This window comes from Somniosus microcephalus, chromosome 3 (assembly GCF_052327205.1).
Source record: "Somniosus microcephalus isolate GS21.2 chromosome 3, FLI_Smic_1.0, whole genome shotgun sequence".
Classification (NCBI taxonomy): Eukaryota; Metazoa; Chordata; class Chondrichthyes; order Squaliformes; family Somniosidae; genus Somniosus; species Somniosus microcephalus.
In genome coordinates, this window is record NC_140989.1 from 183355514 (window position 1) to 183371471 (window position 15958).

A 15958-nucleotide genomic window follows, 5' to 3' on the forward strand; every position below is an offset into this window, starting at 1 on the left:
GTCAACCTCCTTCCCCCTGACGGCAGAGGCCCGTGCGGCCTTCACCTTCATAAAAGAGGACATTGCGAAGGCCACAATGCACGCAGTGCATGAGTCCATCCCTTTCCAAGTGGAGAGCGATGCATCCGACTTCGCCCTAGCCGCAACCCTTAACCAGGCGGGGAGACCCATGGCCTTCTTTTCACGGACCCTCCAGGGCCCCGAAATTCGACACTCCTCAGTCGAGAAGGAGGCCCAGGCGATAGTGGAGGCGGTACGGCACTGGAGGCATTACCTGGCCGGTAAACGTTTCACCCTGCTCACTGACCAACGGTCAGTAGCATTTATGTTTAACAACAGACAAAGGTGAAAAATCAAAAATGATAAGATATTGCGGTGGAGGATCGAGTTATCCACCTACAACTACGATATCTTATACCGGCCCGGGAAACTTAATGAGCCCCCAGACGCCCTATCCCGTGGGACATGTGCCAACGCACAAGTCGATAGGCTACGGACCCTCCACAATGATCTCTGCCACCCGGGGGTCACCAGGTTCTTCCATTTTATTAAAGCTCGCAACCTGCCTTACTCCATCGAGGAGGTCAGGACCATGACCTGGAACTGCCAGGTCTGCGCCGAATGCAACCCGCATTTTTATAGGCCAGACAGGGCACACCTGATTAAAGCCACCCGCCCCTTCGAACGTCTCAGCGTCGATTTCAAGGGGCCCCTTCCCTCCTCTGACCGCAACACGTACTTCCTCAATATTATTGACGAGTACTCCAGTTTCCCCTTCGCCATCCCCTGCCCGGACATGACCAGCGCCACAGTCATCAGGTGCCTCAACGACCTGTTCGCCATATTTGGCTTCCCCAATTACATCGACAGGGGCTCGTCGTTCATGAGCGACGAGCTGCGCCAGTGCCTGCTCGAGAAGGGCATAGCCACGAGCAGGACTACCAGTTACAACCCCCGGGGTAACGGACAGGTAGAGAGGGAGAACGCAACGGTGTGGAAGACCGCCATGCTCGCCCTAAAATCCAAGGGCCTCCCAATCTCCCGCTGGCAAGCTGTCCTCCCCGATGCGCTCCACTCCATACGATCACTGCTCTGTACTGCCACCCCTCACGAGAAGATGTTCGTCTTCCCCAGGAAATCCACCTCGGGGACATCACTACCGCCATGGCCGACGTCTCCGGGACCCGTCCTGCTCAGGAAACACGTGAGGAGCCATAAGACGGACCCCCTGGTCGAAAAGGTTCACCTCCTCCACGCCAACCCACAGTACGCCTACGTGGCGTATCCTGACGGGCGGGAGGACACAGTCTCAATTAGAGACCTCGCACCCTCAGGTACCACCCGAAACACCATCGAACACCATCCACTACCTCCACCCACCACCACTACCCACAACGCACCACCGGGGTGTCTACCACGAACTGACGACATGCCGGTGCCATCCCTACCCCGAGAGGACGACACGCCAGTGCTCCGTCCCACGCGAGAAGCGGCCGCGGGCAAAGAACTGCCGCAACCGGCACCACGAAGATCATTACGGCAGACAAGACCCCCGGAGAGACTTTCGTATACGAACTTTTGAAACATTTCACCCCGCCGGACTCTTTTTTAAACGAGGGGTGAATGTGGTAAACCACTGCTAACCCTGTACATGTCTGTGTGGTAAACCACTGTTAACTCTGTACAGGTCCGGGCATGTCTCCGCCCCTGGCTCCACCCCTAAGCCCGGGTATAAAGGTGACTCACCACCCTTCCCCCGGGAGCTCTTAGGATGGATCCACTAGCAGAGGCATGCTCCAGTTCTTAGTCAATAAAAGCCTACTTTGTATAAGTTCAACTCGTAGTCTTTGGTGTTGTTGATAGTGCATCACAACCTGACCACAGCACCGTGGAGCAGGGGGCCATTCAAGTGGGGGCGTTAAAAGAAATGTTGTAGTGGTAGGGGATAGTATCGTTAGGGGGATAGATAGAGTTCTTTGCAGCCGAGAGCAAGAGTCCCGAAGGCTGTGTTGCCTGCCCGGTGCCAGGGTTAAGGACAGCTCCTCTGGACTGGAGAGAAACTTGGAGTGGGAGGATCCAGTTGTCGTGGTCCATGTTGGTACCAATGACATAGATAGGACAAGGAAGGAGGTTCTGCTGAGGGAGTTTGAGCAGCTAGGGGCCAAATTAAAAAGCAGAACCACAAGGGTAATAATCTCTGGATTATTACCTGAGCCACGAGCGAATTTGGCTAGGACAAATAAAATTAGAGAGTTAAATGCGTGGCTCAAAGACTGGTGTGGGAGAAATGGGTTTTGCTTCCTGGGACACTGGCACCAGTACTGGGGCAGGGGGGAGCTGTTCCGTTGGGACGGGCTTCACTTGGCCAGTGCTGGGACTAGAGTCCTGGCGGATCATATAACTAGGGCTGTAGAGAGGGCTTTAAACTAACTAGTTGGGGGGGGGGGGGGTTCCTAGAGAGCAAAGAATAAAAATGACAACAGAGAAGGTCATAGACTTAGGTAGCAGTGGGGAAATTAAAAACCAGAGCATGTCAGGAAGGGGCAGAAGGTATAGAGTGAAAGGTAAAGTAATAAAAAGGGCAAAAGCAGGAACTAAGTGTCACAAAACATATTTGAAGGTTCTCTATCTGAATGCACGTAGCATTCGTAACAAAATAGACAAGTTAATGGCACAAATAACTACATATGGGTATGATCTTGTGGCCATTACAGAAACATGGCTGCAGGGTGACAATGCCTGGGAATTAAACATACCAGGTTATTTAACGATCAGGAAGGACAGGAAGGAAGGGGAGGTGGGGTGGCTATGTTAATAAAGGAAGGAATCACTAATACAGAGAAATGATATTGGGTCAAAAGATCAGGACAATGAAACAGTTTGGGTGGAGGTAAGGAATAATAAGGGGAAAAAAACACTAGTGGGCGTAGTCTATAGGCCTCCGAACAGTGGCAACTCTGTTGGACGGAGTATCAATCAGGAAATAGTGGAGGCTTGTAATAAGGGAACAGTTAAAATCCCCCATAATTATAGCTATCATATTAATTGGACAAATCAAATTGGGCAGGGCTGCCTTGAGGATGAGTTCATTGAGTGTATTAGGGATGGCTTTCTTGAGCAGTATGTAACTGAACCGACCAGGGGGCAAGCAACCTTAGATCTGGTCCTGTGTAACGAGACGGGATTAATTAAAAATGTCCTAGTAAAGGATCCCCTTGGAATGAGTGACCATAACATGGTTGAATTCCATATTCAATTAGAGGGTGAGAAGGTTGGATCTCAAACAAGCGTGCTAAGCTTGAATAAAGGAGACTATGAAGGTATGAGAGCGGAATTGAGTAGAGTGGATTGGGAAAATAGATTAAAGGGTAAGACGATACATGATCAGTGGTGTACATTTAAGGAGTTATTTTACAACTTCCAAAAAATATATATTCCACTAAGAAAAGGGTGTAAAAGAAAAGACAGCCATCTGTGGCTAAGTAAAGAAATTAAGGATAGTATTCGACTAAAAACAAGGGCATATAAGGTAGCCAAAACTAGTGGGAGGATAGAGGATTGGGAAAACTTTAAAAGACAGCAAAAAATAACAAAAAGATTGATTAAGGGAAGATAGATTATGAAAGTAAATTAGCAAAAAATATAAAAACAGATAGTAAGAGTTTTTATAGTTATATAAAAAGAAAAAAGGGTGGCTAAAGTAAATGTTGGTCCCTTAGAGGATGAGACCGGGAAATTAATGGTGGGCAATATGGAGATGGCAAAAACACTGAATGAATATTTTACATCAGTCTTTACAGTAGAAGACACTAAGAATATCCCAACACTGGGCTCTAGGGGGGGGGGGGGGGGAGGAGCTAAACACGATCAAAATCACTAAGGAAGTGGTACTCGGTAAAATAATGGGACTCAAGGCGGATAACTCACCTGGACCTGATGGCTTACATCCTAGGGTCTTGAGGGAAGTGGCGGTAGGGATTGTGGATGCATTGGTAATAATTTTCCAAAACTCCCTGGACTCGGCAAAGGTCCCGGCAGACTGGAAAACTGCTAATGTAACACCCTTATTTAAAAAGGGCAGTAGGCAGAAGGCTGGAAACTATAGACCGGTTAGCCTAACATCTGTGGTAGGTAAAATTTTGGAGTCCATTATTAAGGAGACAGTAACAGGACATTTGGATAATCATAATTTAATCGGACAAAGTCAGCATGGTTTTATGAAGGGGAAGTCATGTTTGACAAATTTGCTGGAGTTCTTTGAGGAAGTAACATATAGGGTGGATAAAGGGGAACCAGTGGACGTAGTGTATTTAGACTTCCAAAAGGCATTTGACAAGGTGCCCCACAAAAGATTATTGCTTAAGATAAAAAATCACGGGATTGGGGGTAATATTCTGGCATGGATAGAGGATTGGCTATCTAACAGAAGGCAGAGAGTTGGGATAAATGGTTCATTCTCAGACTGGCAATCAGTAACTAGTGGTGTTCCGCAGGGGTCAGTGCTGGGTCCCCAACTCTTTACAATCTATATTAACGATTTGGAGGAGGGGACAGAGTGTAACATATCAAAGTTTGCAGATGATACTAAGATGGGGGGGAAAGTAATGAGTGAGGAGGACATAAAAACCTGCAAGGGGACATCGACAGGCTAAGTAAGTGGGCAGATGGAATACAATACTGGAAAGTGTGAGGTTATGCACTTTGGCAGGAAAAATCGTAGAGCAAGTTATTATCTTAATGGCAAGAAACTGGAAAGTACTGAAGTACAAAGGGATCTGGGGGTCCTGGTGCACGAAACTCAAAAGGTTAGTATGCAGGTGCAGCAAGTGATTAAGAAGGCCAATGGAATGTTGGCTTTCATTGCTAGGGGGATAGAATATAAAAATAGGGAGGTATTGCTTCAGTTGTACAAGGTATTGGTGAGACCGCACCTGGAATACTGCGTACAGTTTTGGTGTCCATACTTAAGAAAGGACATACTTGCTCTCGAGTCAGTACAAAGAAGGTTCACTCGGTTAATCCTGGGGATGAGGGGATGGACATATGAGGAGAGGTTGAGTAGATTGGGACTCTACTCATTGGAGTTCAGAAGAATGAGAGGCGATCTTATTGAAACATATAAGATTGTGAAGGGGTTGATCGGGTGGATGCGGGGAAGATGTTCCCGATGATGGATGAAACTAGAACTAGGGGGGCGTAGTCTTAGAATAAGGGGCTGCTCTTTCAAAACTGAGATGAGGAGGAACTACTTCACTCAGAGGGTGGTAGGTCCATGGAATATGCTGCCCCAAAAAGCTGTAGAAGCTACATCATTACATAAATTTAAAACAAAAATAGACAGTTTCCTAGAAGTAAAGGGAATTAAGGGTTACGGGGAGCGGGCAGGAATTTGGACATGAGTCTAGGTTCGGATCGGTCATGGCCCTGTGGGTAGCGGAGCGGGCCCAGGGGCCGTGTAGCCTGATCCTGCTCCTATTTCGTGTGTCTAATTCTGTTAGATTCAGGAGATGGTTCTGTGATAGTGGATTGGCGGTTAGGATCAGATCAGCCATGATCTTATTGAATGGCGGCGCAGGCGCGAGGGGTCGATTGGCCTACTCCTGCTCCTATTTCTTATGTTCTTATGAGGGATAAAGGAATAGAAGGTTATGCCGATAGTGTTAAATGAAGAGGGGTGGGAGGAGGCTCATGTGGAGCACAAACACCAGCATGGACTATTTGGACCGAATGGCCATTTCTGTGATATACATTTGATGTAATTCTCAAACTCTACGTCTGAATATGCCCTTACCTGACTCTACTACCATTGCACCTTTGTACGTGAGAGTTATAAGACCATCAGTGGAAACTTGAAGTGCTGTTTCCAATCCAACTGGACGCGTTGGTTTCTGTTCATGTATCTCACATCCAGTTGCCAACTTGTTTTTTATTTTCCCACATTCGTTTAAACCGTGACAGATGTTGAGCTTTAAAAGAAGTGAAATAATCAAAAACCTAAAAATTCATCAGAATTCAGACTTTTTCACAAATATAAACATTAAACTAGGCCAGGAAATTAAATTAGAAGTGCGCTCTGATGAAACTCTTCGAAACTCGGACTGAAAGCAGAGTAATGGTGAACGGTTGTTTTTCAGACAAGCGGAAAGTATACACAGTGGTGTTCCCCAGGGGTCGGTATTAGGACTACTGCTCTTCTTGATATACATTAATGACCTGGACTTGGGTATACAGTGAATAATTTCAAAGTTTGCAGATGACAAAACTCAAATGCAGTAAAAAGTGAGGTTAATAACAGACTTCAGGAGGAGACACAGACTGGTGAAATGGGCGGACACATGGCAGATGAAATTTAACGCAGAGAAGTGTGAAGTGATTAGTTTATATTGCCTCTCCTTCCTACCAAAACTTAACGGTACAATTGTAAAGGGCGTGCAGGAACAGAGACCTGGGAATTTATGTTAAGTGTGTAAATCAGGAAGTTGCTCCTCCAAAAGTTGCGCGAGAATGCCATCTCACTGAGACTTGCCATTGAAATACATGGTATGGCATGAAATTGCTGTACTTACCTGATATATACACACTATAAACTCACTAGAAAAATTTGGGGCTTGTCCATTCCAGCGTAAGCACTTGTTAACACTGTGATAAGTCTTTATTACTGCTAAACAATTCCTCTGGCATTGAAAATTAACTTTAACAAGTGTAGAGTCTCATTCCTTCAGATTTTAATTATTGTTGGAGATTTCAAATTAAAAAAATCTAATTTTTAAAAGTTTTCTGTGTCTTTTCTCTGTTAACCCAATCTTTATTTCCCTCTTTATTTCGCTTTCTGTACCCGATTTGACATTGAACTAAATATTCTAACTGGTATTCCTGGTTCAGACTGCGCTGCTTATTAACAATTCATCATTCTGATGGGTTAAGGAGATAGTTGCGCTCTCTCCTGCTCGGAGTTGTTTTGCCCCCAGCTGCTCTAGAGAGCACTGTGGTTTTTCAATAGCTGGCTGAGAGGAGCTTCCAGTGCAAAAGCCCATAGAAAGTTGATGGGCAAGTACAAGTGTAATGAACAGTCTGCAAAATCTGGCCCATTTTGTTTTGAAATTGAGTCATCAAAAAAAAGACACACAAGGACATAGAAACTGGAAGCCAGTGCACTCTGATGAACATTAAACTTACACAAATGTTTTGGCATTCTTACTGTAATAATATTTAACTGTAAAAGCTATGCATCAAGTTTGAGTAGTTTATTTTCTCTCATTAACTGAGTAGCAGAATTAGTTAATATCTATAATGTATTAAAAAACAGAAGACTTCTCAATGTAGAATGCTTCAGATTAGTATTTTACATTTTTAAATTGTAAACATAGTAAGAAAACACCCAATGTTCAGTAATCTAACCTTAAATGTTACTTGGTTCCCAGTCACTGAGTAACCTGTGTTTGAAGCCAGAGGCAGAAAGTTAAAGACAAAACCAGTATTGGGATCTTTCGCTGAGCATTTCTGGAAAGAAAAATCATACGGATATTTTAGTTCAGCAACTAATTCTACACAAATACAAAGGCATACATGTTGCACACAGAAAAACGTTTCAGCACCATTTCCATGGAGATTGTCCTTAACATTACCATCAATCAGTTTTTTCAGTGGCTGGACAATCATTGTAAACAAAAACATTGCCTCAAACCGGTACCAGGAACAACAGTGCAGAGCCGCCCATTAGTGCTGCTGAATCCAAGTTACGGTTTTCGTAGACAGGACATAACTGGGCAGTTTTCCACATTGTCGGGTAGATGCCAGTGTTGTAGCTTCTGGAGCATCAATTGGTTCCAATACCTATTTTGCATCAAACCTAGACCAAACATCCGAATCTGCTGATCATTGGTTACACCAGTTGTAATGAAATCTGTTTGTCTTGATCCTGTATTAGTTTTGCACTCATGTATATTACCCTCCCCCACTGTGTATAGTTTCACTTCCTCTTTCCCGACTAACCTGGGAGGTTCCAGGTCTTGGCTCTTGGCTCCGCCCCTGACTTCTCTTACATAAAGATCCCAGGATCTGTATGACTCATTCCTGTGAACCAGTCAGCGTGTTGAGATGTTAGCTCTGATCTTAGTGATTAAAAGCCAACTTGTTTAAGTCTATAACTTCTAGTTTTGTGGTTATTGAAGGCCCATCAATTTTAATCACTAAAGAATACTAGGATGGATCGACTCCTAAAACCAGAGCGTCTGGACTTGGATCCACATTCTGCTGAAGCATCAAATCAATTTGGACACTGGCTCAAATGCTTCGAACTCTTCACAGGGGCCTCATCCGCTAGCGAGGTAGATAAACTGAGTCTACTGACTACTAGCGTAAGTCATCGGATTTATTCGTTCATCCGGGACGCCACCTCTTACACGGAGGCCATCACTATCCTGAAGGCCCAATACCAGAGGCCGGTAAGCGAAGTGTACGCCAGACATCTGCTGGCTACACGCAGGCAGCGACCAGAGGAATCAATGGACGATTTCTTACAGGGCCTAAAGGACCTGGTCCGGGACTGTAGCTGCAAGGCCGTGACGGCCAACGCGTACTCTGACGAATTGGTCCGCGATTCCTTCATCACGGGCCTCAAATCGAATTATATCCGGCAGAGACTGCTGGAGGTGGTGGTCCTGGACTTAAAAAAGGCAGTGGCCACTGCGCGATCGCTGGACGTGGCCCAGAAAAACTCTGACTCTTATTCTTCCGGCCATGCGGCCCTCACCGCCTCGTGCGTGCCGAGGGGGCCGCCATCTTGGAATCAGCCATCTTCCCCATCCAGGTCTCAGACCAGCTCTACGCCGCCGGAGTCCCCACACAGAAGTTCACCCAGGAGTCCTACTACAGCGGCAATGTCTCGAGGCCCGAAATGCTACTTCTGCGGCCAGGCCAAGTACCCCAGACAACGATGCCCAGCGAAGGACGCTACATGCTTCAAATGTAAGAAAAGGGGGCATTTTAGCAAAGTCTGCAGGGGGAATCCGATTTCCAACTCCATCACCGCCTCGTGCGTGCCGTGCGGGCCGCCATCTTGGGATCCGCCATCTTTTCCCGACTCAACAGCCGCCCAGGGCCCAACAGTGGCTTCGATCACTGTGGATCAATCCAGGCCACACCCGTTGACAAAATCCATGATGGACATACAGGTAAACGGGAATTTAACGAAATGTTTAATTGACTGTGGGAGTACCGAGAGTTTTATCCACCCTAGCCTGGTACGGCGGCACTCATTAACGGTAACCCCTACACGGAGCAGAATTGTTATGGCTGCTAAGCCCCACACTTCGGACATTTTGGGCTACTGTGTGGTAACACTGACTGTAAAAGGCACGGACTACAAGGATTTTAAACTCCTCGTGATGCCAGAACTCTGTGTTAATGTAATCTTGGGCCTGGACTTCCAGTGCCACCACGAAAGTGTCACGCTAGCATATGGCGGGTCCCAGCCGCCACTCTCAGTCTGTGGCCTATCAACCTTAAAAATCAGCCCGCCCTCTTTATTCGCTAATCTCGCTCCGAACTGTAGGCCCATAGCGACCAAAAGTAGACGGTACAGTCTGGAAGACAGACACTTTATCAAGGCGGAAGTGGACAGGCTCCTGCGGGAAGGCATTATTGAATGCAGTACCAGCCCGTGGCGTGCCCAAGTAGTCATAGTTAAAAATAGCAAAAAGAAACGGATGGTAATTGACTACAGCCAGACTGTTAATATTTATACCCAGCTGGACGCCTACCCTTTACCCCGCATATCAGAAATGGTCAACCAGATTGCGCAATACCGAGTCTTCTCGACTATCGACCTCAAATCCGCGTATCACCAGCTCCCCATTAGAACGGAGGACCGCCCATACACCGCCTTTGAGGCGAATGGACGCCTCTACCATTTTCTCAGAGTGCCCTTCGGGGTAACAAATGGGGTCTCGGTCTTCCAACGGGAGATGGACCGCATGGTTGACGAGAATAAACTACAAGCTACCTACCCCTATCTGGACAATGTCACTATCTGCGGGCACAACCAGCAAGACCACGATCTAAATCTTGCGAGATTTTTAAAAACTACCCTAAAGCTGAATCTAACCTACAACGAAGACAAATGTGTCAACACAACCCGTCTCTGTATCCTCGGCTGTGTGGTGGAAGATGGGGTAATTGGACCGGACCCTGACCGATTACGATCCCTAAAAGGAACTGCCCCTGCCACACAATCCCAAAACTTTAAAAAGGTGCCTGGGATTTTTTTCGTATTATGCCCAATGGGTGCCCAATTACTCTGATAAGGCCCGACCCCTCATTAAATCGACGTCCTTCCCACTATCAGCTGAAGCTCGGGAGGCTTTCACCAGTATTAAACAGGACATTGAAAGGGCTGCAGTGTGTGCAGTGGACGAATGCATTCCCTTTCAAGTCGAAAGCGATGCGTCAGACTTTGCCTTAGCTGCGACCCTCAATCAGGCTGGGAGACCTGTGGCCTTCTCCCGAACCCTTCAGGGACCTGAAATCAGGCACTCTTCTGTCGAGAAGGCGGCACAGGCTATAGTGGAGGCAGTGCGGCACTGGAGACACTACCTAGCCGGCAAACGTTTTACCCTGCTCACCGACCAGCGGTCGGTGGCTTTCATGTTTAATAACAAAGGGGGAAAATCAAGAATGACAAAATACTCAGGTGGAGGATCGAACTATCCACATTCGACTATGATATTATGTACAGGCCGGGAGCCCTTAATGAACCCCCAAACGCCCGCGGGGAATGTGTGCCAGCATTCATACGGACAAATTACAGGGTCTCCACAACGACCTCGGTCACCCAGGGGTCACCCGACTATACCATTTTATAAAGTCCCGCAATCTGCCCCACTCCATCGAGGTGGTCAGGGCAATGACCAGAGCCTGCCGCATCTGTGCGGAATGCAAGCCTCGTTTCTACAGGCCTGACCGTGCACACCTTATCAAAGCCACACGGCCATTCGAGCGCCTAAGTCTGGACTTCAAGGGACCCTTTCCCTCTGCCGACCGTAACGTATACTTCCTCAATATCATTGATGAATATTCCCGCTTCCCCTTCGCCATTCCCTGCCCAGATATGACCAGTGCCACGGTCATCAAGTGTCTCTGTAATCTATTCTGCATGTTTGGCATGCCGAACTACATACACAGCGATAGGGGGACGTCATTCATGAGTGACGAGCTGCGCCAGTTCTTGCTCTCGAAGGGGATAGCCACTAGCAGAACCACTAGCTACAACCCCCGGGGTAATGGGCAAGTGGAAAGGGAGAATGCTACTGTTTGGAAGGCTGTCACGTTAGCCTTAAAGTCAAAAGGCCTTCCGACCTCCCGCTGGCAGCAAGTCCTCCCAGACGTGCTCCACTCCATAAGGTCTCTGTTATGTACGGCCACCAACGCTACCCCTCACGAAAAGATGTTCGTTTTCCCCCGGAAATCCACCTCGGGCATATCTCTACCCGCGTGGCTGACGTCTCCGGGGACAGTACTATTGCGGAAGCACGCGAGGGGCCATAAAACGGACCCCCTTGTGGAAAAGGTACAGCTCCTCCATGCAAACCCTCAGTACGCCTATATCGAATACTCTGACGGGCGAGAGGACACTGTTTCCATAAAAGACCTCGCTCCCTCGGGGAGCGGAGAGAACGATGGGAGACTACCCGATGAAGACCTACACTACAAAGAGACAGGACGCCCAGAGGTATCAATACCCAACTTTAACCTGGAGGACACTGCAGATAACCTGGAAGACACTGCGGAGGCCCGGACAGCGGAGGAACCAGAATCCACTCCCCTAGAGGCACCCCAACCGGCTTTGCGCCGATCACTGAGAACTGCAAAACCTCCTGACAGACTCACTTATACCAACTTTTAAGAAACATCACCCCGATGGACTAAATCTATAGAAGGGGTGAATGTAATGAAATCTGTTTGTCTTGGTCCTGTATTCGTTTTGCACTCATGTATATTACCCTCCCCCACTGTGTATAGTTTCACTTCCTCTTTCCCGACTAACCTGGGAGGTTCCAGGTCTTGGCTCCGCCCCTGACTTCTCTTACATAAAGATCCCAGGATCTGTATGACTCATTCCTGTGAACCAGTCGGCGTGTTGAGATGTTAGCTCTGATCTTAGTGATTAAAAGCCAACTTGTTTAAATCTATAACTTCTAGTTTTGTGGTTATTGAAGGCCCATCACCAGTGAAAACTGTGCGAATGACATTGAGGGAGGGATCGGCGTTATGGATAAAGAAAGGCAGAAAATCATTCCTTAATTTTCAAGAGTCAGACACCAGCGCCAACATAGGAAGCGATTTTAGTATGTTGAAGTCTCAACACACTTGACCAAAAATCAACTGTAATTTTGATAGAATTCAAACTTCCCTCTGTAGGCTAGTCCTAATCCAAGGATATCATTTCTTGCCAAGTTTGATGCGTTTATTTGAATTTGACAGCAAAATACAATCTGTGTACTTATTGTGGATTAACTTGGCACTAGACAATTTCACTTTTGAAGCATTTTACAGTGGAAAACCATATACACTATCTATTATACATAGTCAATATACAAACATTTAAAAAATTGATTATTCCTCCACCCACACAGCTCTCGTACATATCCTTGCAGCTGGTACAAGAACAAAATAGGTAGAGGATTAGGAACAGAATTTTTAATCCCCCTCAGAAATCTTAATCTGGATCCAGAAAGTATACAAAGTTGGGTGCAGAGAAGAGATGGTTTTTGTGAATTACAATTACAAATTGAGGCATATGCTAATTAAGAATGAAAGTATATAGAAAGTCTAACAACAACGTGCATTTATATAGCGCCTTTAACATAGTAAAACATCCCAAGATGTTTCAGAGGAGCTGTTATCAAACAAAGGTTTTAAGGAAGAGAGGAGGGGGGGGGGGGGGCAGGGGGGAGAGGGAGGGCGCTTAGGGCCTAGACAGCTGAAGGCACAGCTGCCAATGGTGGAGTGAAGAGAATTGAGGATGCGTAATTGGAGGAGTGCAGAGATCTGAGGGTTATAGGGCTGGAGGAGGTTATAGAGATAGGGAGGGGCGAGGCCATGGAGGGATTTGAAAACAAGGTTAAGAATTTTAAAATCAATGCATTGCCGGACCAGGAGCCAATGTAGGTCTGCAAGCACAGCGGTGATGTGTGAACGGGACTTGGTGCGATTTAGAATACGGGCTGTATGCGGTTAGTAAATACATAATTCTGAAAGTGATTCAACACCAAATTACAGCCTTCAAGTATCATTTATCATGGCAAACTTAAGTTAATGGATAGAAAACTATGTATTCCTAAAAATAATTTTTTCACAGTAAGATTGACTATAGATTTAACATTCTTGATCAGCACAATCACTTCCTTTACCTCAGTCAAATCTTCAGTTGTTGTGACAGGACAGGCTGCTTCAGTTTCCCACAAAAACGTGACCACACAATCCTTGTGGTCAATGAACCTTGGACCAGTGGACTATACAAATACATAAAACCAATTAGCATGGTCATCGCACAAGGAATACTTTGCTACTATTTACACAAATAGAGTCTTCTAGGTCAACACTAACACAATCACTCAACAAAAAGTTCCCAATTACACCAGTAGAATACTGCATTAGAACTAAGGGATAAGTTTCCCATTTGTCACTCCTGCCAGGAACCTTGCCTACCAGAAATTTGGGCATGTGCTGCACATGAGTTTCCAACCATTTAAAACAATGATCAGAAAGTTGTGTTTCGTGCCCTCCCGAATTTATGATCTGCTCTTCCATTGGTGAGGCATCTCCCTCCCAACAAGCATGATAGTTGGCCTGCAAGTATAAACTCCTTTAAAAAAGGTGATTAACTCTCACTAATGATTGAATGTACAGTGCAGGTAGCTTCAATGTTAAAATGAAGCATTAGATGGTGGGCTTCTATTATCTTCGAAATGTTCCACATTTTTTGTAACTATGCATTTACTATGGTGATACATATACCTGGAAAAACAAGTTTCAGAAGGATATGACATTCAACAAAAATTCAAGTGTATTTACAGAATTTATTACATATTGATGAGATATCCTACTAATGACAAGATTTACAACTTTGCGGAGAAAATGAGATTACACAAACAATGAATGTTATTTGTGGAGAGGTTGGTGGAAAGGCACAAGACCACAGTCAAAGCTTAAAGACCATGCCGATCATCAGGTTACTTCAGGTAGATTTCTGGAACAAACACCAAAGTTTGCCATTGCTAAAATGCTCTGTATTCAGTAAGCCTTGGATTGACTTCATGAAAGCAGGTTGGCTCAGTTGATATCAATCAAATCAGAAGTTTGCAAGTTCAAGCCCCGCTCTAGCAGAGCACATAATCTCAGCTTACACTTCAGTGCAGTAATGAGAGAATGTTGCACTCTAAGTAGTGGAATCCTGCACACGGACATTAAAATGAGACCCCATCCACCCAGTCAGGTGGATGCAAAAAAAAAACTTGCATTCTTCAGGACTTCCCAAAGCGCTTTACAGCCAATTAAGTGCTTTTGAAGTGAAGTCACTGTTGTAATGTATGAAATGCGGTAGCCAATTGTGCAGAGCAAGCTCCCAAAAACAGCAATGTGATAATGACCCAATTTACGTTGATTGAGGGATAAATATTCACCAGGACACCGGGGAGAACACCCCTGCTCTTCGAAATACTGCCATGGGATCTTGTGTCCACGTGAGGGGGCAGACGGGGCCACGGTTTAACATTTCATCCAAAAGACGGCACCACAGACAGTGCAGCACTCCCTCAGCACTGCACTGGAGTGTCAGCCTAGATTGTTGTGCTCAAGTCTCTGGAGTGGGACTTGAACCCATAACCTTTTGACTCGGAGGCAAGTGCTACACACTGAGCCACTGCTGACCATGGCATTACCCAAAGAACAGTTATCGTGGTGCTCTGGTCAGTCAACACCTCTAGTCATCTCATTGGCTGTTTGTGGAACCTCAATGCGTATAAATTAGTTGTTGTACTTGCCTACATAACCAAGATTGACCTTTAGAAAAGTTACTTATTGGCTGTGAAGTGCTTTGGGACCAACTAAGGATGAGATAAGGAACTAGATAAATGCAAGCTTTCTTTCTTTCTACGGCATAATGCAAGGAAGTCTCTTTAGAATGTTAAGGTACATCTTGGATAGTAATGATCGAGTCTGAATTTCACAATGTGCAACATAAAACACGAAGTGCTACTGCTGAGTTTTATTCTCAGTCCATAAAAAGCCTTTTTTTAATGTACTTCCCCCTCTCCCAAATGGTAGATAAGACTACCCAATAGCTTATTCCAACTGCAGGACAACTCCATTTTACTGGTAAATAAATATACTAAAGAAAACATTCAGAGAAAGATGCGTGCCTAAAATCAAGGCTGAAGCAACTTGCATGCAAGTTTAGGATCTTTGGAAAATTGGTGCACATAATTGTTAATCAATGCAAGTAGTAAATAACCAATTAGAAAGGTGAAAAATACAGAGGATAAATCACTGAGGGAAAAGCAAACTAACTATTCAAAGAGGAAAACCAGGACAAATCTGCTGTATTAAGAAAAAAAGCACTCCCTTACTAAGGAAACCAATTATTGCCAAAAGCTGGAATGTAGAGGAGTGGTGGTAAAAGGGAAATTTCCTTACCAGCTCTTTTGAACAACTCATGTGAATACGGGTAGTGTAAGAGATTTGTTGACCAGTTGAATTGGTACATGCAGAACCATTTATATATTCCAAAACAATTCGTCCATCTTTTAGCTTGGGACCATTTTTGGCAACTCCCAGATTGCTAATGGATACTTTTTCATAAACTGTATCCTAAATACAAATCAAACTTTATATAAGCAATTGTACATTAGTAATAACAGAAAATGCTGGAAGTACTCAGCCGGCCAGGCAACATCCGCGG

At 45.5% G+C, this 15958-nt stretch overlaps 1 protein-coding gene across 2 annotated transcripts in view; it reads right to left on the minus strand.

Annotated features, from left to right (window-relative positions):
- igf2r (insulin-like growth factor 2 receptor) overlaps window positions 1-15958 on the minus strand; it is a 211196-nt gene that overhangs the window by 116864 nt on the left and 78374 nt on the right. For both annotated transcript variants that reach the window (XM_085982001.1, XM_085982000.1), the window contains exons 19-22: window positions 15694-15867; window positions 13410-13511; window positions 7399-7500; window positions 5792-5966 (exon numbers count right to left, since the gene is read on the minus strand). In XM_085982001.1, coding sequence (XP_085838127.1) covers window positions 5792-5966; window positions 7399-7500; window positions 13410-13511; window positions 15694-15867 — 553 coding nt within the window. The remainder of the gene's footprint in view (window positions 1-5791; window positions 5967-7398; window positions 7501-13409; window positions 13512-15693; window positions 15868-15958) is intronic.